Source organism: Gopherus evgoodei, chromosome 2, assembly GCF_007399415.2.
Source record: "Gopherus evgoodei ecotype Sinaloan lineage chromosome 2, rGopEvg1_v1.p, whole genome shotgun sequence".
NCBI lineage: Eukaryota > Metazoa > Chordata > Testudines > Testudinidae > Gopherus > Gopherus evgoodei.
Window position 1 is genome coordinate 86,622,124 of NC_044323.1, and position 27,658 is coordinate 86,649,781.

Here is a 27,658-nt window from a genome sequence, read left to right on the forward strand (position 1 = left end):
GCCACAGTGTCGCACTGAGAGATCATGTACAGCTGATTATCCATTATGACTAAGGCCCTACCAAATTCACGACCATGAAAAACGCATCATGGACTGTGAAATCTGGTCTCCCTCTGTGAAATCTGGTCTTTTGTGTGCTGTTACCCTATACCAAACAGATTTAATGGGGTAGACCAGCATTTCTCAAATTGGGAATCTTGCCCAAAAGGGAGTTGCAGGAGGAGGGTCAGAAGGTTATTTTAGGGGAGTTGCGGTATTGCCACCCTTCAGAGAGTGGCAGTTGCTGACTGAGGGCCCAGTGTAGAAGTAAGGGTGGCAATACCATACCATGCCATTCTTATTTCTGTGCTGCTGCTGGCAGTGGCTCTGCCTTCAGACCTGAGCTCCCAGTCATCAGCTGCCACTCTCCAGCTGCCCAGCTCTGAAGGCAGCGTGGCTTCCAGAAGCAGCGCAGAAGTAAGGATAGCAGTATTGCAACCCCTCCCCCCCACACGCACTGACCTTGCGACCCCCTCACCACCCATCCACACAAACTCCTTTTTGAGTCAAGACTCCTACAATTACAACACCATGAAATTTCACATTTAAATAGCTGAAATCATGAAATTTAATATTTTTAAAACCCTATGACTGTGGAATTGACCAAAATGGACCACAAATTTGGTAGGACTTAATTATGACACCCAAGCCCTTTCCAGAGTCACTACTTCTTAGGATAGAGTCTCCTATCCTGTAAATAATGCCTACATTGTTTGTTCCTAGATGTATGAATTTATACTGGCCATATTAAAAAGCATATTGTTGGCTTTGCCCAGTTTAGCAAGCAATCCAGATCACTCTGTACCAGTGACCCTGTCACTTTCATTATTTACCACCCCAATCTGCTGTCATCTGCAATCTTTGTCAGTAATAATTTTGTTTCTTCTAGATCATTGATAAAAATGTTAAATAGTGTAGGACTAAGAACCAATCACTGCAGGACACCAGTAGAGAGACACCACTGGATGATGATTCCCAGTGTATTATTCAGTTAGCCAGTTATTAATCTGTTAATTAATATGTGTCATGTTAATTTTGTATTTTTCTAATTTCTTAATCAGTGTTGTGTGATACCAAGTCAAATGCCTTAGATGTCTAAATATATTACATCAACGCTATGACCTTTATTAACCAAACTTTTATTCTCATCAGAAAAGACATTGTTCTGATAAGATTTTTTTTTCCAAAAACACATGTTGATTAGCATTAATTATATGACCCTCCTTTAATTCTTTATTAATCATGTCCCATATCAGCTGTTTCTTTATTTTTCCAGGGATCAGTATCAGGCTGACAGGCCTATAATAAAGTAGGTCATCCCATTTAATCTTTTAAAATATTTTCACAACATTAGCTTTCTACTAGTCTTTGGAATCTTGTGCAATGTTCCAAGACTTATTGAAAATCAACATTAATGGCCTAAAGAACACTTGAGCCAGGTCTTTCAAAATTCTTGGATTGAACTTATCCAGATGCAAGTTTAAAATGTCTAGCATTAGTAGCTGCTGTGTAACATCTTCCTTATTTACAGTTGGAATAGAATGTATTGCATCACGTGATATGACCACATCATCTTGCTTTTTCCCAAATACAGAACATGAATATTTATTGAACACGTCTACCTTTTCTGTATTATTATTGACACTTCGACCATTCCATCTAGTAATGGACAAATATCATTGTTGGGATTCCTTTTGTTTCTAATATACCTTAAAAAACTACTTCTTAGTGTCCTTAACTCTGCCAGCCATACATTTCTATTTACGTCCTTTTGCTTCCCTTGTCAGTTTTCTACAATTCCTAGCTTTTGATTTATTTTCATTGCTGTCAAGTTCCCTGTATTCTGTGTGTTATATATGTTATGTTATAGCTGCTTTCTCCCTCTGTGGCAGGTTGGTTTTTAACCAGCGAAGCCTTCTTTCTCGATTTTGGCTTTTTGTGCATCTGGTAAAACGTTTCTGAACAGTTCCCAATTATAGTCAGATTTCTGTTTAGATTCTGTCTCCCAACTGATCTGGTTCATAATTGTTTTAGGTTTATGAAATTAACCCTTTTAAAGCACCAAGTATAATATGTTATGGGTTTGGACTATATTCTATATTTGCATATTATAAATGTGATCAAGTTGTGATCACTTGTACCTAAACTACCACTAATTTTTACTTTTGTGATGAGTTCCTCTTTATCTGTCAAGACGATGTCTAATAATATAGAATGCCCCCATTTAGGATGCAACACTTTGTAAGTTAGGAAATTGTCATCTATACAATTTAGAAATTCCAAGGATATTTTAGTACTGGCAGCCTCAGGCCTCTAGCATATGTCACTCAAATTGAAGTCCCCCATGATTGTGCAACTTTTTTTCGGTATGCATTATAGGTAAGTGCATATATAGATAGGTGCACACTATTCTCTAGTGTGATTTGATGGTGTATAGCAGACACCAGCTAGTGCTCTTTATCTGTTAGAAAGTTGATCTGTAAGCACACAAGATCATTTGTTTCTGAGTTGTCAGTAAATTGGAAATAAATAATGTCATTTTGACATAGTGCCATTTTCACACCATTTTTGCCCCTATTATCCTTCTTAAATAGGTGATAGCCAGTGATTTTAACATTCCAGTCATGCAGATGTTCCCACCAGATTTCAGTAATACAATCTGAGTTAAATTTATTCATATAAAGGTTCGTCTTCTGCTGAGGTGAAGACCATCCTGTACACATAGAAGGTAGACCAAGGTTACACAAGACCAAAACTTTCTGCTTTACACCATTTACCGAGCCAGCAGTTCAGTTCAGTTACAAGATCTTTTGTCTTCTTTCCTTTGTGGGATGCAAAGAATCTCCAGGACGATCACTTGAACATTCTTCTCCGTTGTCATCCCTGAAGTCACCTATAATCTGTGAGGTATCCCGTGAAGCAGTGTGGTTATTGCTGATATGCACCCCATTGCCAGTGGATCCTTGCCCACTGACTTCAGAAGCCTTTCCAATCTTAGGGTCACACCTTATGCCTTGGCTCTGAGAAAACAGTACACCATCATGCTTCTGTCCAGTCTTGTCTGAGTGACAGGAAAATGGAGGTATTCTCACCAGTGTCACAGAATCACTGGGAGCCATGATGGTCCAATATAGTTGTCTCAATTTTGGATAGATTTGTTTTTTTCTCTCACAGGTTGTTTAGTCTTTAAAGAGAGGTTATCTTGAGAACTGTCAGTTTTCAGACAGTAAAGTCCCGATCCTGTAAGATGCCAAGTATTGCCTGCAACATGACAAATGCCCTTGATTCCAGTGAAATTATGAGCTGAGAATATTCAGCATCTTACAGCATCAGGCAGGGTTTTTAAAAATGGGTTTACAGTTTGCCATTTTTTTCCCCTACAGGTACTACAGAGCAATATTCTCTCAGACCTGCATGATGGATTCCTAAAGTCTAAACAGGAATATGGAAATCCTGTTGCTGTCAATGGGAATTCTGTACATGTAGAGAGAGCGGAATATTGCAGAACTGAAAAGACAGTTTTGCCCAGAGTTTGAATACAAAAGATTGTATTATTTAAATGTTTCTATTGCAGCTTTTGTAATTTTGCTTTTGAGTTTTTCATTTACATTATATATTTTTTGTTGTGTGTTCATGATGTGGTAATGTAAGGGGAAGATAATTATTTATTCAACTGCTGAATCTCTAAGTAGGATATGATATGATCTCCATTTTTTCCCTGTAATTCAAAGCCAGTGAAGAAGGCTAGCACTTTTGATGTAAAACATTTGTCAGATGCATGTGTAACTGTTCTGATGTATATGCTTCTGGTGAAGTTTACACACACACACACACACACACACACACACACACACACGAGAGAATGATACGTGCTATATACAAAGAAAGGCATGGCAGTGTTTATATGTTGAATATGTTGGGCCAGGTTCCATTTTCTGTTAAACTCCTTGTAGTGATGCAGGACTCACCTCTGTGGTGTCTCCAGCTGGTCGTCTCTGGAAATTAGTTCTCCAGCCATCAGAGCGCCCTCTGCAGGCTAGTGTCCCGCTGCTGCGTGGCCCTTGTGTCCCTCCCAGACCTGGTGTCCCATTATCTAGGGTGCTGCCCCTAGGCAGTAACCCCTTTCTCTCAGGGTCTCCCCTCCCTGGGGAGCCCCCACCCACTATCCTCACCTCGCCTCAGTTTAAGGCTACTGCCAGTCATTGTCTAGCTCCCATGCCCTGGGGCAGACTGCAGTATCAGCCTACTCATCATTGGTAAGGTTGGGTTTGGACCTGCTGCCTTTGCCTACCCCTGGGCTGCCCTCTGCAACCCCCAGTACCCGTTGGCCTTCTGCTAGGCCACAGCTTGGGGCTTTCCAGGCTGGAGCCTCCCCAGCTCCTCTGCCTTTTCCCAGCCCTGCTCCACTCAGGCACTCTGCTCAGGTCCTGGAAGCCAGATCCATCTCTCTCTACAACTAGAGAGACACTACTGAGCTGCTGGCTCCCAGCCTCTTATATAGGGCCAGCCGAGGCCTGATTGGGGCATGGCCCAGGTGCAGCTGCTTCCCCAGTCAACCCTACTTTTCCTGCCCTAGCCTTCTCCCAGGGCTGATTTAAAGCCCTTCCAGGCAGGAGGTGGGTGATCATACCGCTACGCTCCTAAATCCAGAATCACCCCATAGACTTCAGTGGATTTACTCCAGTATTACACCATTGTGACCAAGAGCAGAATTTTGCCAATATGTTTGTCATTTTTATGCATCTTTGTTTTTCTGATGGTGCTCTAGGGGTAACAGAGATAGCACAGGGAAGGCATCTGGCAGCCGGCAAAGCAGTACAGAGAACGAAATGAAATGGACAGACCACCAGAGGCCATGGAGCAGCACAGATTCAGACAGCTCCAATCGCAATTTAAAGCCAGCCATAACAAAGACAGCAAGTTTTGGTGGAATAACTGTTCTGACAAGAGGAGATAGCTCATCAAGTAACAGGAGTACCGGCAAACTGTCTAAAACAGGTAGCTACTACTTATTGGGTTCATAATGCTTGTGTGTCTGCCATGAGAAATGAGTATGATTGTGTTTGTCTGCCGCCATTCTGTATTAAGAATTACAAGTGAAGTATGTACTTACTGCAAGTACTGTGTATGTGTGCGTGTCTGTATATAGTAGCTGGGTCTACAGTGTTGAATTTTTAAACATGAATAACAAATCCTGATTTGTGTTTTCATTGTTCTTCATGGCACAATACTTGTGTTTATTCTTGCATACCGTATGCAGTTTCTGTGGATTAGAAGATGATAGTCCTTTCTGGCAAAGAAAACACTTTTTTTTTTGTATTGCACAGGGAGTTAAATGTTGTAAAACTTGGCCGCGCTCAAAAATCCAAAGCCCTTTTTCTGAAACGCAGACCTCTGAAGTGGCCATCTGCTTCTCAGAGTGGAGCCTCTGCAGATAGTCTGCTGCCAGTCTGCCTCATTCATGAATCACATGGTGTAATGGAAGCTAATATGAATTTTGGATTCTGAAGTCTTCATTTTATATTGTAGTTCCAATGAAAGGACAATTTGAGAAAAATTTTCTCCTGCTTTTGTGTTTACCTTTCATGGTTATATTAACTTAAGGGTGAGTCATGGTGCATTGGTCTACGTAACTCCAAACCATGCCATTTAGCTCTTTTATATGTTTTGTATTTATATATAAATGTGTAATATAAATAATCAGCCCATCAGATTCCTTTCTCAGTTTGGGTCATTTGATAAAAACAGTACAACCCCAGTGACAATCAATACTTAGCACTTAGTGCTTTTCAGTTTCAAAGTGCTTTACAGACCTTAGTTAATTAACCCCAATTCATCAAACCTCGGTTAGCCAAATATCACTTATCTCCCCTGAGGTTGTACTATATTCTTTGCTGCACTTCAGGTGCCGTGTCCAGGAGCACAGTGGAGATCGATCAGGAAGCCCAGCTGACTGGTGGAAGAAGTCTGCATTTTAGCATCTCCATGATCAAAGTGCAGTGAAGAGTTTTGGCCATGTCTGCATATCTGCCAGTTTTAAAGGAGCAACACTAGTTTGAATGCAGCCCCTTTAAATCTTGCTTGTCACGAAGCTGGCTGGGAACCTGAAATACAATTTTATAAGCCCCTGGTTTCAGGTGTCTTTTAAAACTGTGGCAGGTGAAGGTTGTGCTTTTAATGGGCCAGATCCTGAGATCAGTTTTTCTCTGTCCTTATCGCTAGGTAAAATCCCATTGAATTAAGAATGGAATATAACCTGGATAAAGACCTCAGAATCTAGCCCAGTATAGTCATACATATCTCAGTAGTATCTGTGCATAGAGTCATACATATCCAGATAGTATCTGACCCTATATAGTCATACATACGTAGTTAGCATCTGTGGGAGTTACATGGCTTCAGTAGTGCTTAAATGACTTTGAAAATACTTGCCATGTTCTCAGGCTGTGTGAATGATAAATGCATTGTACAGTGCTGCACACAATATATTGTGAGCATGATCCTTTCTGGTATGAATTGACAAGGACATCAGTAGATATTTGCATCTTTTTAGAATTGAGCCCAATATGCATAAGTTAATGGAGAAGCACAGCAGCTCAGTGTAATCCGTAGTACAGTTCTGTGTTGACTGCATTCCTCTGCAGCAGCACACTGCAGAGACACAAAACACTTGAACAGTGTCAGGGAAATCCACTTTGGTGGATTTGGACCCATGCTAACTGCAAAAGATTTAATAGTTTAAATAGCCTTTATAGTGGTGAAATCAATCATATCAAATGATGCACTTACAAAAACAAAATCCCCAAAGAGCTCTAATAATTTTAAATATATCTGCACTATATATTCACTAAACCCCCACTTTCAAATGACAGCTCTTATAACACATTTAAAACACTTCAGTAGTATTAAAATACCATGTTCTTTGCAGAGTGATTAGGTATTGTAAGTGCTTTGGAGGTTTTGGGTTTTTAAAAAAAATTATCTAAGTGTTTCAATTTGAAAGCTTGTCAAGCCACAGGAAAGGAAAAAGAAATTACATAAAAAAGGAGGAAAAAAGTGCAATACTGGATGTCAAAACAAACTCTCACTTTCAAAACCATGATATAAAGTGAAGCTGTCAGTCACTCTGGGAAAGTCAGGGGAAATAAGGCTACGGGGAAAAACAGATTCAGATGTTATCATTGAAGTGTTATTTTATGGCAATATGGCAGCTGAGAACGACTATTCCAAAAAATGGAAAAGTTCACCTTAGTATATTGCTGTCTTACCCCCAGACAACACTATGTGGATTCATGCAACTGTCAGAGCCTCCATACACTATTGGCTCATTGACTAGCTGGTTAAAATTTTATTGTTAACACTTGACGTAGTCATATTCACCATGGCATTTTCAGTATTCTGTAATCTAATTTTACGGAATACTACTAATATTGCATTAAAGCTTACTCCTGGGGGAATTCTGCACCAAAAAAATTAAAAAATTCTACTCACAATATTTTAAAATTCTGCAAAACTCTGCATATATTTGTCAAAATAACACCATATAATCACTCCGGTTTCAGTGTTGGTGATTTATTTCATAATACCTGTCAACAAGTATGTCAGCAATACAGACAACAGCAAAAAGTAGAGAGCTAAAGAAAGCCCTACAACAATCCAGTTCCAGTTATGGGTGCTGGAAAGGCCCCAGAGCCCAGACACCAGCAACCTCCTCCCTCCAGAGCCCAGCCGCGCCGCAGCCCCCAGACACTAGTCCCGCTTCTCCACAGAGCCCAGCCACAAGACAGCCTCCAGCCCAGACACCAACACCACCAGAGCCTTTACTTCCCCCAACTTCTTTACTGTCCCGTCGGGGGACATGGTGTGGTGTGTCCCTGCCCTTCTTCACCCTTTGCCAGAGCTGGGTCTCCCAGGCCCTCTCCCGTCCCTGGGAAAATGAGGAATGAGCACTCCGCTCACTGCGAAACGGGCTCTGCAGAGTCCAGCAACCCCTAGTGGCAGTCAGAAATTCTGCAGGGGAAACAGGAAATTCTGTGAAATTCTGCATTGTGCAGTGGCACAGAATTCCCCCAGGAGTAACAGCTAATCAGAGGTTGGCAACCTTTCAGAAGTGGTGTGCCAAGTCTTCATTTATTCACTCCAATTTAAGGTTTCGTGTGCCAGTAATACATATTAAAGTTTTTAGAAGGTCTCTTTCAATAAGTCTGTAATATATAACTAAACTATTGTTGTATGTAAAGTAAATAAGGTTTTTAAAATGTTTAAGAAGTTTCATTTAAAATTAAATTAAAATGCAGAGCCCTCCGGATGGTGGCCAGGATTCAGGCAGTGTGAGTGTCACTGAAAATCAGCTTGCGTGCTGCATTCGGCACGCGGTCCATAGGTTGCCTACCCCTGAGCTAAATGCTGTTGTTCAGCAAACATTCAAGGCTTTATTATGTGTTTCTATTCAGATCGCAGACAAATAATGCAGTTAACACATTTTCATTTATGCACAATATATAAGAAGCCAGCTTGCATTCAATGATAAGTCATACAGTTCATCATCAACTAAAAGACAATAAAAGATAAAAGGACAGGTGACCTTTAAGCAAGACTTTAAACACATGATAGTCATCCTGATGCCATAGCAATGTTATGAGCCAAATAACTTCAACTGGAAAAATATCAAGGTTTTAATTAAATCCAGTGTATGCTCAGAGATAATTTGAGAAAATATGCAATAGTACAATATCCGCCAACACAATCGTTTAGTGTCCTGCTTGGTCTAACTTCTGGCTGTGGCTTGGGGTGGGGTTGGCTGAGTGGTGTTTAGTGATATACAGGAGGTCAAGCTAGAAGATCTGATGGTCCCTTCTGGTCTTTCTTTTACTCTGTCTCTTCTGTATCACTTCAGACATCTGGTCCCACCTTACATAGGACACAGAACGTGCCCTTCTCCGTGCTCCATTGCACACATGCACAAAAAAAAAAAAAAAAGTCAGCAGAGAAATGATGGTGCTGTGCTCTCAGAATGAAATGAGGTGCTCTAAATCCACCACATGGCTGGCTTTCCTTTTTACTGTTTATTGTATACTGTTCCTGTGACACTTGCTAAAAAAAAACCCAATTTTAATTTAAAAGCTCAGTTTGTATGTTGCAAATACCATGTTACCTACTGCTTATATATTATGAAGCATAATGTATTTTGAGAGATGAATTATTAGAGCTATCAGTCAATACTGTGGGGGCAGGGAAGAGGAGTTAATAATTCAACAGATTACTCATGCTGCATTCCTGCAATTTATAACATCGTCCACATCTTCAGTTGGTTTAGACGTCTGTAATATAAATGACTTATTTTCAGGATTGTCTAAGCATGCATATTTGTGGTGAAATGGATGTCCTTGTATGTATCTATCATAGATATTCAGCTCCCATCCACACTCATGATGGCAAAATGTGGCTCTTAGTATGATGACAACCTTTTCCTTTACTGTTTACAATCATTTTTATTTGTCATATAATAAAAGAAAACCAAACATTAATTCTATCCATATCTATATATATGTAGCATATTAATTAAGAAAGAAGTGGCTATTAATAGGAAGGCATAAACCAAATATATCTTTAACTTCCTTCTTTATGGTGCAAAGTTTCCATTCTACACTAGTAGAGGATAAACACTGGTTGAAACCTATTTCTTCCCCTCCCCCCTTTATAAACAGTTGGCTGCATTCCAATCACAGTTACATTTGATTAAATTGTAGTGCCAATTAACTTCACTGGAGGTACTCCAGACTTCTACTGTTATAACTGAGATCAAAAATCGAATCCAGGTTGTTGAGTGCTCTTTACAGGTCCTGCAGAGTAAATACAATCTATGCTGCAGGCATTTAAAAACATTAACCATTTTGATAAAGAATCTTGTAAATTATGATTTAGCGGCCTGGTTTTGCAACCAGATTTCTGCTCCTTTATGATTTGCTCGAGTCAAGGTGATGTGATAAATGTTTCCCCTAATAAACTTTGGAGTGTAGATGTGTGGGCACCTGCAAACCTACTATGCTGAAGCATCATTCCTCTTTCCAGAAATGCAAGCTGCAGACCAGTATCACTTTTACAGCAGCACTTAAATACCAAAGTGATAAAAGTGATATAAAAATGAACGATGGTTAGGTGGAAAAAATTTTAAAACTAGCAAATCAATTTTTCTGGTGCTGTGAAACTGCATCTAAGAGGATGGTACTTACAAAAATGATGAACAATGTGTCACTGCTGGGAAATTGGCCCCTTAGGGCAAGTAATGAGTGGATAATTATATGGGCCAGCTGGCAGGGAAGGGAGTATTTTTCACTGTTTCTAGAGTTACCTTTGAAGTATGTAAACAACAAGGAGGTAGAAGAATTAATAAGGCTTGTCCAAGAGGTGAAATTAGGAACACAGAGATGAAACCAAGCAAAGGAAAATTTAAGTTGAACCTTGGCAGGGGAGATGGGGCAGGAGTTCAAATGGTAAGATCATATGGACTGTGAAATAGTCACTCGAGGAAAGTGAGGGGAGCCTCATTGTGTGGGTCATTGTGTGGGTCAGGTTTGTGGAGAAAGCTGCCAGGTTTTCTCTTTACCCCCCCTCCAAAAAAAACCTAGTAGTTGTTTTTTTCCTGTTTCTTCCCCATCACCAGCTCTTTCTGAACTTCAGTATCACTGTGAGGTACTTACAAGAACATAATTCATCCAAATGTATGTTAATAAGGAAGTGATGGGTTCTTGTTATGCCTATTATCAGGGCCGGCTCCAGGGTTTTTGCTGCCCCAAGCGATGAAAAAAAAAGTCGTGATCGGCAGCACCTCCACCACGCCACTTTCTTCTTCAGCGGCAATTCGGTGGCAGGTCCTTCCCTCCGAGAGGGACCGAGGGACCCACCACCAAATTGCCGCCGAAGAGCCCGACATGCCGCCCGTTCCCATTGGCCGCCCCAAGCACCTGCTTGCTGTGCTGGTGCCTGGAGCCAGCCCTGCCTATTATGAAATCTTTAAAATGTTTTAGAACTATCAAAAAGCATAAAGGGGAATTGTATAAAGGTGGAGTCACTGATGATGGCAAGAGGTACATTAGCCATTAGTTACTGAAGAGAGGGGTGAACTTGTGGATCAGTAAGGTCTGGTTTGCTAGAAAATCAAAACTTCTGGAAGGTGGTCAGGTCATCTGATAACATGATTCCATCTAAGGTTGACTAGTTAGTCTTATTTTTCCAGTCTTCAGAATGTTCAATGAATTAAATGGTTGTTTCTCATTCTAACTGTAATAAATGTGAAAGCGACTGACCAATACAGCAAAAGGGAAATAGTTTTTATTTATTACCAAACATCAGTGTTTGAATTTAACTGACCTAGGATGGCTAGAGTTGAATGAAATGGTAGGAAATAAGTCATTGTAATGAAGAAATAATGAAAATAGATAAGTCTTATAGAGTATTATGTAAATACGCTTAAGAGTTGTTAAGTAAAAATATTGAAATGGATTAATGCTCTTTTCCAAAAGTTCAGAAATTTTGTTTGTTTCTTCAACATCAGTTGTGCCACTGAATGAAACTATTGAGGTAGAAGAGCAGATCACTGATGATCCTGCAAGTGAGCCAATTTAAATACCATCACCTTAGTTGAAATATAGCAGTCACAATAACATAAGTGCTTGTTCGAAGCCTGTTCCAGCAGTTCTTCAATATCGGCTTAATACAGGAGAACTCTCTACGTATTCTTCTACGCTCACAAAATGGTAAAGATCAATCTGTGATTATGCCATAAAAACATCTGAAAGACAATGACCCAAACTTCATTAAAAAACTTGCAATCTTCTTTTACATGAACCATATTGCCTTCAATGTAGCACAAAACTAGCAATTTAAAGAATCCTGATTGGGGCCTGTGGGGATCAGTTAAATGTTTATTAGAAATAATAAAGAAATCTCTTGATTCACTTTGTCTTTGATAGAGGCCTCCCAACAGTTTTCACGTTACAGATCCATTATGAGTTTTTGCAAGTGGGAAAAAAAGAGGAAAAAAGTAAAGCAAGAACTAGAAGAAAGAATCAATACTGAAATTAACGCAAGGTGGCTATATATGGGAAAAGATCTGATAATTGCTACATATTCTATTCAGAGAAAAATACATTCCTGCTTAATGCTGTTGATGCTACGTCTGAAAAAACCTAAATGAGCAGAATATTGTCTGTAAGTTGCTGAATGTGCCATCCAAGAATTCTCCCATCCGAGGAGATGTCTGCCATTTGTACAAGCAAAATGATAAAATGAAACAACTTCTCAGGAGTAAACGTCCTAAATTTCTGATATATAGTTTCTCAACAAACTATATAGACCTTTGTTGGGAAAGAAAAAGGAGTAGCTGGCAGTCTCAGAATACATAGTGGAAATTCTTCTGCAACCTCCATTACCCTCTTGGTTGGCTGATTGATTGATCGACTGATTTGAAAAGAGGGGGGTTTGTGCCCCTGCAGTCCAATGGCAGTCACTGGAATCTTCAGAAAGATTGTTCTTTCTTTGTTTGCATTCAGTTATGCATGTTGAAACTTGCTCTGAGCATGAAGATGACCTTGATGAAAACGCAACTCAGATTTTACACAACAGGGGACTCCACAGATGCCCTATATTTACAAAAGCTACTGCAGGAAGATTTGACAAATTACACGCTGTTGCTCCCTTTGCTGCAGTTTCAGTGGAAATCTGGCCTAGTCTAATTACCAAAAAAGAAATGGATCCAGACAAGAACAAAACTGAAAAATGATTTAGGGGAGCTATGGAACCTATTACTAAGCCCACATGATTGATCCCAAATGTAAAAGCTATGTAGGAGGAAAACGCTGATGGAACATAATCCTGAGTTCTTTCCTTCCTTCCCTTTTAGAGTTAAAATTGCAGATCCAAATTTGTTTGTGAAGGAGGTTGTATATGTTTGTTGTATCAAAATGTTGGAAAATGGTCTAAGTAAAATCATAAAAGATTGAACAGTTGTATTCAGAACGTTGTTAATTTTTAAAACATCTGCATTGTCGCCATCTGAGCATCACTGGACTGTGTTTTACCATATTTGTATTGGCTTGAAACTTTTTAATAGGCTAGGTACTGAAAAAGCAAGTAAGTTGCTAAAATTATAACTGTATCTAGCAGTGAATAGGGAAGAATGGTACACCTAATTAGTTAGTAGGCTAGGGATTCAATTGCTATGTTCTTGTGGTTTTGCTTATGGAATTGTAAACTTTGTCCTTTTGGACAGAGCGTGTGTGCCTTTTATGAATGATTAAACATGACAGTAAAGCAAATCGCATAGCATGTATTTTGTGTTTTGGTTCATTACATTTTTTATGGAAGGGGAGATTTTTCACAGGGGGGAAATGGGTTCTTGTAGGTTGGGTTGAATCACAATAGTCCTGCTTAAAACTGAGCTTGCTGTAGAGTGTGTTATCATAAGGAACCATCATGGTCAGAGGGGTTAAAAAGCTGATTATGTACTAAATGCTTTCCATCTTTAAAAAGTTTTATTCAATGTAAGTAACAACTTGAATGGAAGGCCTGGCTTCCTTCATAAATGAGATTCTGTATCTCTTCCAGGTTCAGAGTCTTCCAGCAGCGCTGGCTCCTCAGGATCACTGTCACGAACACATCAGCCTCTCCAAAGTGCATCCATTGCCCCTGGAGTGACAGCCAGCCCTTCAGGCAATGTTTCATATACAGAGAATGGGATGAATGGCCAGGTAGCACCAAGCAACACCAGCTATATCATACTTCCACTTGAAGCTGCAGGGATACCACCTGGCAGTATCCTCCTCAATCCACACACAGGTCAGTCTGACATTCTTCCATCTTGCATTGCTTTTTAGGGAACACTGCCAACAGCATCACGTATAAAAATAGAATGTTACCAGTAGCTGGAAACGCAGCAGCTGCTAGCACTGTTTTGTTAGTGGGAAAATATCTGCTTTGGTTGGAAATCAGATTTGTTTGGATGTTTTTACAGTGGTGAGAAAATATGTGATGGCTTTGCAAAGACTCTGCAGCATCGCTGGTAAGAGCCAGGTGCACCATTTTAATGTTAATACATTGGATTCCGCTATAAAATAAGGCCCCAATCTTGCGGGGTGCTGAACACTCTCAGTTCCCATTGGCTTTCCAATGGGCTTCAATGGAGGGCACTCAGCATGTCCCAGGATCAGGAATTCAGAATATCAGGACTTTGGAGAGGACCAGTCTACAATATCCAAACCTTAGAGGTTTAGCTTGATGACAGGAGAAACACAAATGTTTTGGAGGTTGAGTTTGAATTAGTACCCAGGAGTCTGTATTCTTACCCAAGCTACTTGGTCAGCTTGGGTCTGTATAATTAAACTGGAAGTTGTGTGCAAACAGACACTTTCATATTGTGGCATCTCCACTTCGGCTTCTATCTGGAACAAAGCAGTGCAGAGGCACAAAGGGAAATATGAAGTAATGGGCATAAAAGTTCATCTAAACATTTGTTAACCTCAAAAACATTCGAGTTCGGATTTGAATTGTTGGTCTCGTCCTTAGTTCAGATGACGTGTCAGCAACTTCTTGCTTTCATTTCCCCACAGTATTTTGCAAACTTTATAAAGAAGGCTTGGAAGATGGGGACTGCAGGGTCGCTTCAGTGATTTGGGTCCATTTCAGTGATAATGATTGAAATATTATCTGGCTCTGAGTCTGCATACATTCTGTCTCCTTTAGCTGAGTTGTATTGGTTTGAGGCGGTAATAAAAAACAAGCAGTGCATAACTATTCCCACTATACCCAGAGCTGGGAGCTGAAGCCTGTTTTTAAAGGTCTTGGCATTATGAAACTTTTAATTCAGGAATGTTATTTGTAGTGAGTGCCACCATTTTATGTTTATTATCTCTCCCTTTATGCTAAATAAAAATAGTTCCGTGCCAAGACACAAACCTACTTATCAGCATTGGAAGTACCTTTATAATCAATATAATAGGAAACTGAGAGATGAGGAGTTTAATAAAAACATCAGCTTGAAAAAACATATTAAACCAAGCTTCCCATAATCACTTTAGAAGATAATTGCATTTGAGGCTCATCAAGATGCTTCAGCATTTGTAAATGCAGAAGAATATTTTAAGTTCATATTTATATCATAGGATTAATTTAACAACTGATTATTGAATATACATGTGGTTGGTTTTTTTTTTTCAAGCTAAGCTGTTACAGTCTTGATCTGAGAGCCTGGTATTGGAGATGGGAATTGGGGGATTTTAAATAAGTGTTCTTTGCAATAAATGGAGGAAAAAAGAAAACAAACCAGTCATTCACTCACACTTTTCTAGTAAAGAGTTCCGTCCACTGTGCTGGAATCTCTTGAGCAATAGGAAAGAAGCCATTTGTATGTACACTGCAGGCCACTTTCAAGAAGACCTTTCGTATGTACCTCAGCACACATGGACTGGGGAGAGCAAGTGAGAGCAGCCACTGCTGCTTCTAGGAATAACAGTGGCTGAGAGGGTATGTACATGTTTCTGGGCATGGCAAAGATGGAGCCATAGCTGCACCACACTTGCATGCTGGTAGAGTTATTCTGGGAGAGCATTCATTACACCCGCTGTACAGGGATAGCAAGTCTCACTGCCTAGCATATGCCCCCCAGTATCCAGGGAGCATTTTGTCACTCACAGGCATAGTACTCCAGGTAACACCATATGAATAGAGTGTCTGCTCCTCTCTCCCTAGCATGCCTCATCCTCTTAGAGGCATAACTAAGCACTTTGTGGGTATGTATGTCCACACTGCATTTGGGAGCATGCTGCCCAGCATGAGTAGACAGATGCATGCTAGCTCTGCTCGAGCTAGACGCTAAAAACAGCAGTGTAGCCAGTGGTAGCACAAGCAGGAGCTTGGCTAGCCACCCAAATACAAACCCACCCAGACCTCCTGGGCACATATGTGGGTGACATGCCCTAGCTGTTGCCTGTGCTACCCTCAGCTGCACTTCTGTTTTTAGCATGCTAGCTTGCTTGAGCTAGTGCATGTCTGTCTACTTATGCTGGGAAGCATGCTCCCAGCTGCCATATAGACATACAGTGGGGAGGCGAGGGAGAGGAGGAGGATGAGGGGGCGGATAGTCTGTATCTGTAAAAATATTGTTCAAATAGTATTTGTGTAATTTATATTTGTTTATTAGCACATATCTGCACTTCTTTTACACTAGACAAACTGCTCTGTTTGTTGCTGTAGCTGATTTTTAAATACAGTATAATTTTTTAAAAAATAGAAGAAACAATTCAATTTAAACAATCAGGCCCTAGTCTCAGATTTATAGCATACATCACATTGTCACTTGTGTTGGAAATAAACCCCGTGCGATGCCTGCTAATTTTTTTTAAAACACATGCTATAAATTCGTCATTATGATTTGAACCTAAATCTCTTTATCTTCTTAAAATAGAAAAGAGTTTTCATGAGAAGGAGGCACTGATACTATAGGAGATGATCAAATATTATGAACAGATAGAAGATAAATGAAAAAAGAAGCTTTATTTCTCATAATGAGTTGATTTTCTTTCACAATGCATCATCGTCACTTTCTAGCTCTGTTGTCGTCGTCTTCTTCTTCTTCTTCTTCTTCTTCTTCTTCTACTGGTTTGGTTACCTCCAATTCTATCCTCTTTTTTTGATTCTCACTGCTTGGCCTTTAAACATTTGTCCTTCCTATCACACTACATAGTCACTCTACCTACATGATCCTCTTATAGCACCCAGAGACACAATAATCAGGCTGTCTCTAGGCTGATTAGTCTCCATGAGATCTGTAAATCTTACCAGATACCTCTCAACACCCTCTCTGATGTTGTAAACCTTCATTCTTTCTTTTAAATATTTCCTCTTTCCTCCAGCTCTTCTTCACTCCACCTGCAAGAAGTTTGCTGATTTTTTTTTTCTGTGAAAGTTTTTCACATGCAGCAAATAATCATCTCTGCTTTCTCTACACTTTAATCCCCCCCATTCCATCAGTCCATTTTCATCTTCCTTCTGGTCTTTCCTGACACCCTCTTTGATGTCATCCCTTCAACAATTAAAAATGTTTTGTGTTTCATTCTTATTCCTTATCACTTTGGCTTCTTCGTCATCCCTTGCTCCCTCTCAGAGAAATAATTAATTCCTCAATGTTCACAAGTGTCTTCCCTAACACTAGACCCTCCTTTTCATTTCCTGTTTCAAAATTTTGCGCTCCATTAGCTAATGCTCCAGTCTTATCTTTAAGTTTACCTCTTTCTGGCCAATCATCTTTCTTGAGTGAAGTGTTGTATTTGAAACAGTCGTCTTTGATATTGTTCTTGAGAACCTAACATTGCCCATCATCTTGGTCACATAGTTTCATTCCTAGCTGTTCAGTTGCTCCTTTTGGAAGCCCTTTCCTTCTAGACTTCTCCACTGTGGTATTACCCTCAGTTAACTTCTCTATCTATCCCCGGTGGCCATTTCTGAATTTAACTTGGCAAGTCCCTTCTGGGCAGATACTATTTCAATTTACCTCCTTCACTGTTCCAGTGCTTGCTTTATTTTCTGCCTTGTCAGTTCCTGGCATTCTCATAGCTGTTGCCCTTTTGTTTCAAAAGAAGATTATCCTTAATCAATCCCCCCTGTCCATCTTCCATCTCCTTTTAAGCACTTTGACTCAGAGCATGCCCTCCAATTGAGGTGGACCCAAACTTGGGGTGAGTAGGCATGAAGTTCCCCTTTGTGGAATCATCTTTGCCTTCCACAGACCCTGCTGAAGTTCTTTCGTGGGGATCAGGCTGCACATTTGGGACCGAGTGCATGCTCTTTCTGCTCTCCATGCCATCATTGTCCCCCATAGAGCTGGGCCCCTCGTCTCTTTCACGCAGTTTAATCTGTGTCCCTCTCCATTCTGAGTGAACACATGGCGAGCATGCAGCCTGGAGCATTCACATTTTAAGTGAATCAGGCTACACTCCTCTGAAAGGTGCGTAGCTCCTAAACCTTCCCTGTGTGTCAGAAGTGAGAAAAACAGATGGGTGTTAAACAGCTTGAGCAGGTGGTGGAAGGAACTGGAAGCTGGTGGGTGATAAGGAGAGACTGCTGGGGAGTGAGAGAAAAATACCTAATGTAAGACAGCCTTACTTCAGTCAGGAATCGTGGCAGTCTTGTGATGTTGAGGTGAGAAACTCTTTTTTTTATTTCACTGTCAGCTCTCTAAGCCATGCAGTTCACCTGCATTTCCCTCTCCATCTGAAATCTCACAATTGTTCTATAGAGTCAATTACCTACTGTAAGTGTTTCACTTAATCCGGAAGTTTTAAAAAGGAAGGGAGAAAGGACTGAAGTTGCATTAAAATATTTCACAAAAAAGAATCTAGTTCCTTTTGGCGGTTCAACAGTTTTGTGCGAATTGGAAAAAGACTGATTTATTTATTACCATGGCTATTTACAAGGTGGTTTTCTACTTGCTTCCTCCCCTCTCCCCCGGCATATTAAAAGATGAAAAGCAAAAGGCAAAAAGACTTTGTGAAAATAGAAAACTTTCAACTGATTCAGGAAATGGAAACAAAACGAATACCGTGTATGAAGTTCTACCTTCAATATGACGGAGGGAAGAATTTCTCCCATACATTCAAAGACACTTCTAGGGCTTCTGCTTGTGAATTTCCAGAACGGTCTCCTCTAGTCTCTCAGGACATTGTCCTCAAAAGTATAGTGCCTTGTTTCTGAGATGTGAAGCTATATTCAATTGGCAGGTTTTTTTCCTCCTATTTGAACTACAATGCATTAAGCATAGTCTTATGGTTTGCATTCCATTTATATAGGGATGAAATGGGCATGAATATCGTCTATCCCCAGTATTTGTTCCAGGATGCAATTTCAGCATTAATGACTTCATTGCTGAATTAACTTAAAGTGCATCCTTGAAGTACATTCTTTCAGTTTCTACCATAGCATCTGGACATCTTTCGCACAGTCATTGTAACCTTCCACTCATTTATGCACTGGACAAAAAGGGCTGCTGTAACAAAAGCACATTCTGGCATACGTGAAGGAGTTAAAAATGTAAGCTTCATTTATGTTGTGCAAAGCTGTACAGTAGAGTGCATGCACACCTCTACTTTTAATCACTCATGTAATTGTGTGTGGCACTGCAACTCTATAATTTATCAGCCTAGTCCCATTTTGTGCTTTACTCTGGCATAAACTGCAGATGGAATATTTTTGATCTCCCTCTTAATGCCTGTCTGTGTCTCTGCATTTAAAGATCTTCAGTTGTGGCCTGAGAAGTTAGAGAAAACAAACCTGAAATGTGTTTGTGATCAGATAAGTAGGAGCCCTCCATAATCTTGTCATTCTCTTGCTGCATGCAAAAGGCTATGGGTATTGACTGAGGCACAAACATGTAGTCAGAAGTACCACTCAGGGATCCAATGGACAGCGATGCATTAAATCTCTCTGGTGGAAGAAAAATGATCAGTTACATCTTAAAGTGCTATTAACTAACAGATGCTACCAGGCTCAACAGCAAAAATAGATAGATGCTGCCTTAACTGGAGGCATTGTGAGGCATGAGCACTTTACTGTTGAAGATCAATTAGTACAAAGAGAGAGCTGCCTCTAAATATGTGCCTGTCTAGTTTCTTTTAGTGGATGTTATCTTCTTAAAATTATTCAGTGAATTAAGTGTATTTTGTTTCAGGCCAACCGTTTGTAAATCCTGATGGTACACCTGCAATATACAACCCTCCCAGTGGCCAGCAGCCAATTAGGAGCCAGCTTGTGGGACAGTCTCAGCAGCAGCCTTCATCCCAACAGCAGCAGCAAGTGCAACAACCACAGCAACAAATGGCAAGTCACCTTGTCACACAGGTACGGCAACTGTTGAAAGGGGAGAACAAGCTTTCATCAAGGCTGAGATGATTAGGTGTGTTTACCTTCCCCGCACAGCAGCACTATAATCTCAAAAAATCAATTAGACAAAATGTCAGGGTTTTTTTTTCTTTTGAAATAAATATCAATGGATGGAACACCCAGAAAGATTTTCGTTTGGAAAATGATTATTAAACCAGGTAGTGTATATGTGGAAAGTCTCTAGTTTCCATTTGAAAAAATTGAAATGTGACTAAAAGACCTAATTATTCTTTCATAGACAGGTGCAATATGTAATTTTGTAAAGGGCTGGGATATGTGTATATAGCTCTGTTGATCTTTTGCAGAACACCTTGTAATACTCACAGCTTCTGAAATCAATTATATTGTTAATTGTTTCTAACTTCAAATTATTAGTTTCTCTTCAAGTTTTCTTTATGAGATCATTATATATTCTCAATTATAATGATGTAATAATGATACTATTGATAAATTTGGTCCCCTAAAGTTAATTTAGCATTAGAGGACCTATCTTTCTGATTGTCTAAAATATTATATGACCCTCTTTGATGTAGCACCTGAGCACCTTTCCTCATATAGTGTATGGATATGTCCCATTTACTTTAATAGGAGGTTCGTGAACATACAAGCAGATAGCAGGGCTGAGTGTTTAGTTGTCACATTTTTATTCTCTCCTCTCAATCTGCTGAGGTCCAAATGTGGGCCAAAAGAAAAGCCCTGAAGGCCCAATACTGGACCCAGTTAGTTTGGTATAATTTCTCTCATTGAGGGCAACACTGGAATCTAATACTAGTAGTGATGGAAGCCTTAATCAGTGTAGTCAGTGTAAATAATATATTGGCACAAATTGAGCTCTAGGTCCCAAATCAGTCCCTCTCATAATAAAAGGAGACTTTTTATGAGAGAAGCTGAGTGTTTCTTCAAGGAGATTCCCACACATCAGTTAATGAGTCTAAGAGATTTTTACCCCTAAATCTCCACAGAAAAGCTATCCACAAACGTCTATCTAGATCCCAATGGCTCTAGCCTCTGGATGTCCGCAGATTTCTCGCAGTATTGTGTGAATGGAATCATGTTGCCAGAGAACTTTCAGGGCTCAGCTTTTAGAGGTCAGAGGTTGGATCCATAAAAGAGTAAATGCAGCCTAAGGCTCTACGAACTTCTTATTGTATAGTACACCAGAGCAGGGTTCCTGGCTGGCCCAACTGAATGTCAACCTACTCCCTTACCATGAACGCAGAACTACATGGGGAGCTCTCTTTAGGGCAAGGGTAGGGGATAGATACACAGTATCGCAGTGCCCTATTTGTGGGCAGAGAGCAGTCCAGATTTGCACATGGAGAATTCCTCCATCTGTAGATCTAAGGAGACTCATTCTGGTCCCAGATCACCCCAAGTGTAAATCCAGAATAACTCCACTGAAGCCAGTTAAATTATTCTGGTTTTACTGAGTACAGAATATGGCCTAATGTCTATAACCTCAATTTCAAGATTCAGCCCTTCCCAATAATTTATAACAGAAAAGGCAGAATAGTACCAAGCTTGTGTAGGATTCATGTAAATGAGAGACTAAAATGAGAAGAATGCTAAAGTTATTCCTAAGTAAAATACCCGTCATATAGTTCTGTATAAACGCTTTCTTATCTCCTCCACAGTAACTTGATAATCTCAACTTCGTTCTTACTTTTCAGCTTTATAGTTATTAGTTTTCTACCTGTGAAACACTCTGAGTTTAAATCAACCATTAACAGAAAAATTCATGTCTCTGTGAGTTATATGTAGCATCTTGCTTTAGCACACTAATAATAAGAAAGTAATCACGGTTTTATTTGTGTATCTCATGAACTTGAAAGTCTGTTAGTCAGCAGAAAACAATAACAAAGAATCACAAGACTGAGTGACCAAAATGCAAAATTAAAGTCATAGTAACTGATCTATTGTCTTTACCTGAAGGTGGGTCAACTGCATTGCTGTAGCTTTAGTTCCCAATAACGGTGTTTTGCTATTATCTAAGTCTTGGAGCATTGTATTTATCGTCTCGTTTTATTTTGTAGCCTGTTCAGGCTTTGCAGCCATCTTCCCAGTCAGTCCAATATCCAGCAGTTTCTTATCCACCCCAGCATCTCCTGCCAGTCTCTCCAACGCAGCAGTTTCCTGTGGTACTACAAATTTTTATTTATTTTTGTGGTGATTGTTGATGTGAGGTGGCTGAGGTGAGCATGCGTATGTTTGACAGCAATGTGTAGGAATGCAGGGCAACTTGTGTTAAGGTCTTTGTAAATCTCTCTTTTATTCAACACTTCTGGAATACTTTAGCATTTTATGTCCACAAAGTCTGGAGGAAAACCTCTTATTGATATGGTGAAAGACTTGCGTGACATTCTTGATTCGGAAACTGTAGAAACCATTGTACTCTAAATCCAACGGCTGGACTTATTCCATGATCATATTGGAGCATTTGGATAACAGAATATTTGTGAAAGAGCTGCAGCTCTAGAGACATGTGAGATGTACTGTGCATCAGTACAAAACACTAATGGACACAGAGAATAAAAATAGTATACCTCTGGAGTCTGAATCTGGCTTGATGCTTACAAGGTTAAAATTATACTACTGTAGAACGAAGCTGACATTTTAGTAGGTGGTACAGGATTCTTTTGTCCTCTGCCTTTCTCTCACATTTTTATTTGTGACTGATATCCCCAAGCTAGAGATGTCACCTGGTCATGTTAAAAGATAGAAACAAAATGGAATAATGCCTTTGGGGCCAATATAATACTACTAACACATAGGAGAAAAGCACTACGTTTAAAGGTTCAGTAGTAGTTTAGTCTACCCATCCACACACTGGAAACCCAGTCGAAAAATTGTTGTCATGCACAGCAGATGTATGTCCCAGTGCTAGCTCCCATGACAACTTTGTGACCATCTGTTTCATAGTCTCTCTTTCATAGAAATGGGTAGAGATAGCTTAATAATGGTTAATTTATCCACCGAATGCCTCATTTTTCTCTTTGTGAATTTTCATATTTTTTTTTCAAATTCACTTGTTTAAAACTATTTGCCATCAAATCAATGGAAGCTATGGATGTGACACATTTCTGAAATTCAAGGCAACGAATTCAGGTAGCTAAGTATGGATGCAGGAGCCTGCATTTAGGCACACAGGACCAGATTCTGGCCTACAGTTTTGAGAATGATGGCCCATATCTGTTCCCAGATGGAATTAGTGTAAACCTTAAAAAATGAGATTTCTGCATGTGATTGTGAGTTTGAAATTGGCTTACAACAAATATTCTGATGTATTTATTTAAAAATCCATACTTTCTTTTAAAAAACCCTGCCAATGAATGCATTGTGCTAGAATATTTTTGGAGAGTGAACATGATAGGGGTATAAACACAATCCAAGCAAATTCATTTAAAAATTCATAGGAATATTTGAGGAAAAAATTATTTGTGATATTTGCCCTCTTCAGTAATGGGGTGTGAGCAAGCAGTTGGGGAACTTAGTATGCATGTTTATGCACAATGCACTGATAATATTTTCTTACTTCTCGATGGAATGAAGCTTTCTTCAGGCCGTTTACCTCCAGAATGCAGGCAATATTAAGACAAATGGACCGATGTAGGCAAAGCCCTTAGTGCCAGATTTTTAAAGGTATTTAGGCTCTTAACTCCCATTGATTTCACTGGGGCTTAGGCATTTAAATACCCTTTTAGAATTTCACCGTAAACCCTCACAGGGTCCTATTGAAGGCAATAGGATTCTGCTCAGGCATAGAGCTCCACTCACATGGATCCTTTTATAAGGTCAGGGTCTGATACTGTTTTACACCATTATACACATTAAGGGTATAATTTGGCTCCACTGAACACAAGGGAAGCATTGTCATTTACTTAATTAGGGGGCAGGATTTCACTTTATATGCCTGCTCGGTATGTTGGTCTCTGCCCTAGCTAGATGGTGGCCCTAGGATTACTATATTACATGTTTATTAACACCAACTGCATAAAAAGTCTTTAACTAGTAGCTGAGAGCTGCAAACTGCTCAGTCTCCAGATTACATATTTTTGCCTAATATTAAAATGTATGGATTGGGATATTCAAAGGAATCAAGGGTGCCTCAATCCCATTGAATTTCCCTTGGGATACTTACAAAATCCCAACTCTAGTTATTAGAGTATCCTTGGTTAAGGAATTCTGTGTTTGTGAAGGGAGCCCGTACTTTCAAAGTAGTGCTTATGTCCTTTCAGTTCAAAATGTGTCCCTTTGAAAGCTTTAGAGTTCACTAGTTTTTAGAATATGGGTAGGATCAGAGAATCCAGCCAATGAGGAGCTGCTGTATCTCCATTTGGTGTAATTTACCTTACAGTCTGGAAGCATTTTTCAAGCCATTCTCAGTGTTTTATTTTTATTTTCTATTTATTTTTGTTGGTTACCCTGACTTGTTTGGTGATGCGTGAATTTATTTTCACCTGCTTCTCATGTTATTCTTAGAACCTGATATTTTGTTTTTCAAATGTCTACTGCAAAAATCATGTCGATAATTTTCAACTGACTTTTGCCCCACAGCGAGATGACATGACAACACAATTTAGCCAGATGAGTTTAAGTCGTCAGTCATCAGGAGACAATCCCGAGTCGCCTTCTGGTCCTGTCTACCCATCACCTATTATACAGCCATCTGGCCAGCAGACTGGTTATGTCATGGCATCCCCAAGTCAGCAGCTTCCTCCAGGAAGTTTTACAGGTTCAGGTCCACCAGTATCCCAACAAGTACTGCAGCCTCCACCACCACCCCAGGGCTACGTACAGCAACCACCACCCGCTCAGGTAAGTGGAATTTTTACCTCTTTATTGTGAGTTTAGCACATAGCTCTAAACTCTGGGGCCTCTGTATAGCATCGTAAATGGAACATCCAGCATAGACTTGGGGGTAACTGGAGAATATCTTTTCAAGGAATTCGCAGCTACTGTGGAGCAGATTTTTCTGGCAGTGGGAAGTTTCCATCAGTTCTGTTGTTTCATTGATTCCAACGACTCTTCCCTTCCCCCACCATCATTTTCTGAGCATTCATCTGTCTTGCAGGGTGTATCTGTACATGAATATGAAGGAGGAGGGTGAACAAACATTAGAGTCCCCTTTCTCCTGTGAGCCACATGCATGCTAGCAGAGGTAACCATTCATCATATTTAATTGACTTGAACATGTGAGACACCATAGATCAGTAATTTTTACTGTCTTCTTGAAGACTGATTATGTTTTACTGTTCGCCACCAAACATCCATGGATGTCTCCTGGGTATCCTTGCAGAACACAGAAAGTGATTACTGTCAAGAAGTAAAATGCCCCGATGATTTTCTGGCCCATTTTCAAGGTATTCATTTTAAAAAGTAAAATTTCCAACTTAATTATAGAAAACTGCATTTAACGTGCAGCTTAAAATGATAAAATGTTATTAGTCGGGGAGGGGGGAGGAGAGTTATTTTATCCTCTAGAAAAATATTTGTTTAAAAAAAATCCCACCAAACACTTTAGCATAAAATGATTTTAACCCGTGGTGTTATTTCTGTTTGTTATGCCTTATTATTAGTACAACTGCAGTTGTTGGTGTGTCTCTACACTGCTGTAATAACAAAGACTGTGAGCTACTAAGCTACTTTTAACAGCCTTGGGAGTTAATATTAGTACAGAAAATTGCAAGAGTAAGGGCTGTTCATGTCACAGAAGATACAGTGGCACATGGTATTTCTTAGTCTTAATACTGTGCAGCTATTTCCCCCATATATGTAATTTCCTGAGTAAAGAGCTTGCAAAATATTTAATAGGGATAAAATATTTAGCAGAAAATCTTGCTCTTTACATGTGGAATTTGCCTATTTGTCAAATTGCAAAAGTTCCACAAAAGGGCAAGGTTATGAATTTATTTTATTATATAAAATATTACAAGAAATATTTTTCACTCTGTAGCAATTTGCCTAATGTCAAAAATTTACAGGTGTGAATTTGGAGAGGGCGGGAGGACAGAAGAAGTTGTAATATCCCCCTTTTCCCCTACCCAAACTACATTATCTACACGAATAAGCAATAAGCGAAAATCTTACAAGCTGTCCTGGGTTCCGTTCCCACATCTGTCACTAGCTTTTCTTAATACTATGTGTTCTATAACATTTTCAAGTATTGTTTAACCAAACTTCAGAACGCTCCTAGTGAACTAGATAAATATAAGCCACCTCTGTTTTACAAACTGAGGTTTAGAGAAGCTAAGAGATGTGTTTCATGGCTGTTGCAGTGAGTCAATGTTAGGATTAGAACATAGGTCCCCTGTCTCAATGGGCCATGTTGATGCTGCTGTACCACTGAGTGTGCCTTGTCAAGTCACTTAACCTTTCTAATCTTAACAATTTCCAAATCTGTAAAATGGGGATAATAATACTTACCTACTGGTACCTGCCTGCCTGTTGCTGGAATATTATTATCCTGTATATTTTTGGATTTTATGTATGGAAAATGTTACCAATAAGGGAAGTGTGGGGGAAGGCATTGTGTTTAAATAGATTTGCCATAGGATTTTGTGTCAAGAAACCAGAGTTCTAATTGTGCTTCTGACACTGGTTTACTGTGTGATGTTGTACATATCACTTAACTTCTGAGCCTCAGTTTCTATGTCTATAAGCAGTGGGTACTGGTGCTTATTTCAGAGGGGCTTTGTGACACAATTAAATAATGTTAGTAGAATGTTATATTGGTGCATCAATAATGGATTAAGACTACCTTGGACCCAGATCCAGTCCAACCAAGAGGCCCCCCTGCAAAATTACCCATTCAACTGAGGCTTTTCTACCTGTCACATCTGGCTCTCCAGTCACCATGGTGGACCTTAGACATTGGACATTTGGATCCAAATATTGTGAGTCTGTGAGCCCCCTCCCAGCATGGAGTCCAGAACTATGGATCCTCCTTTAATTCAGATTTTCAAAGAATTGTTAAGTGGTGAAGATGGGAACTAAGAGCCTCCTGCTTCCCAATACTGTGTTCATTTTTCTAATCCATGGGATTTGGGTAGGAGAGAGGACTTGCTCCTACTGAGAGCTACTGATCATGTAGCTAAGCTGTCATTTTGAAGAATAATGCAGATTTCTTGCTGTCCTGGTTTTGAAGATAACCTTCAGTGTATGGATGTGTGTTCCTCACTTGTTCTGATCAGCAACTTCTTAAAAATTCACAACTGTGAATTTTGTGAGACAGTGGCTTTTAGAGTCTGCACAAGATTAATTGTGAAGAATTTTCATTTGTCTGATCTCCACAAAATTTCATTTTTTTTTTGGTATAAAATAAGAAATGACAAATTGGGGTTCATTTTTACAAAAACAAACTACACCGGTTTTGCTCAACTCTAATATTTAATTAAAGACGTTCTGAAAATTTTTTTCTCAAAAATGAAGTTTCAGTAGCACTGAACTACAGGAACAAAGAGCAATGTAACTCCATATGTGTCTGTACTATCATTTTTCATGTTTTCTTCACTGTATGGGAAATTCTCAAATCAAAAGTCGATGTTCATTATCAGACTGAACATCTTCGTCTTTTGAAAGGATATTGTAGGTAACCGGGTAATTTTGAAGAGGGTGCCCTTGGTTGGATTGGATCTGGGTCCAAGGTAGCCTCGTTATGGTTAGCAACCTTTAAGAGGTACAGTTCTTTCGT

At 39.6% G+C, this 27,658-nt stretch overlaps 1 protein-coding gene across 12 annotated transcripts in view; it reads left to right on the forward strand.

The window, feature by feature from the left end:
• ARPP21 (cAMP regulated phosphoprotein 21) overlaps positions 1–27,658 on the forward strand; it is a 260,922-nt gene that overhangs the window by 167,630 nt on the left and 65,634 nt on the right. For all 12 annotated transcript variants that reach the window (XR_003998880.1, XM_030551266.1, XM_030551263.1 and 9 more), the window contains 5 exons: positions 4,808–5,037; positions 13,645–13,875; positions 19,757–19,926; positions 22,002–22,106; positions 24,523–24,783. Coding sequence is in view for 11 of the 12 variants with exons in the window: in XM_030551266.1 (XP_030407126.1) it covers positions 4,808–5,037; positions 13,645–13,875; positions 19,757–19,926; positions 22,002–22,106; positions 24,523–24,783 (997 nt within the window). In the remaining variant the exon portion in view is untranslated. The remainder of the gene's footprint in view (positions 1–4,807; positions 5,038–13,644; positions 13,876–19,756; positions 19,927–22,001; positions 22,107–24,522; positions 24,784–27,658) is intronic.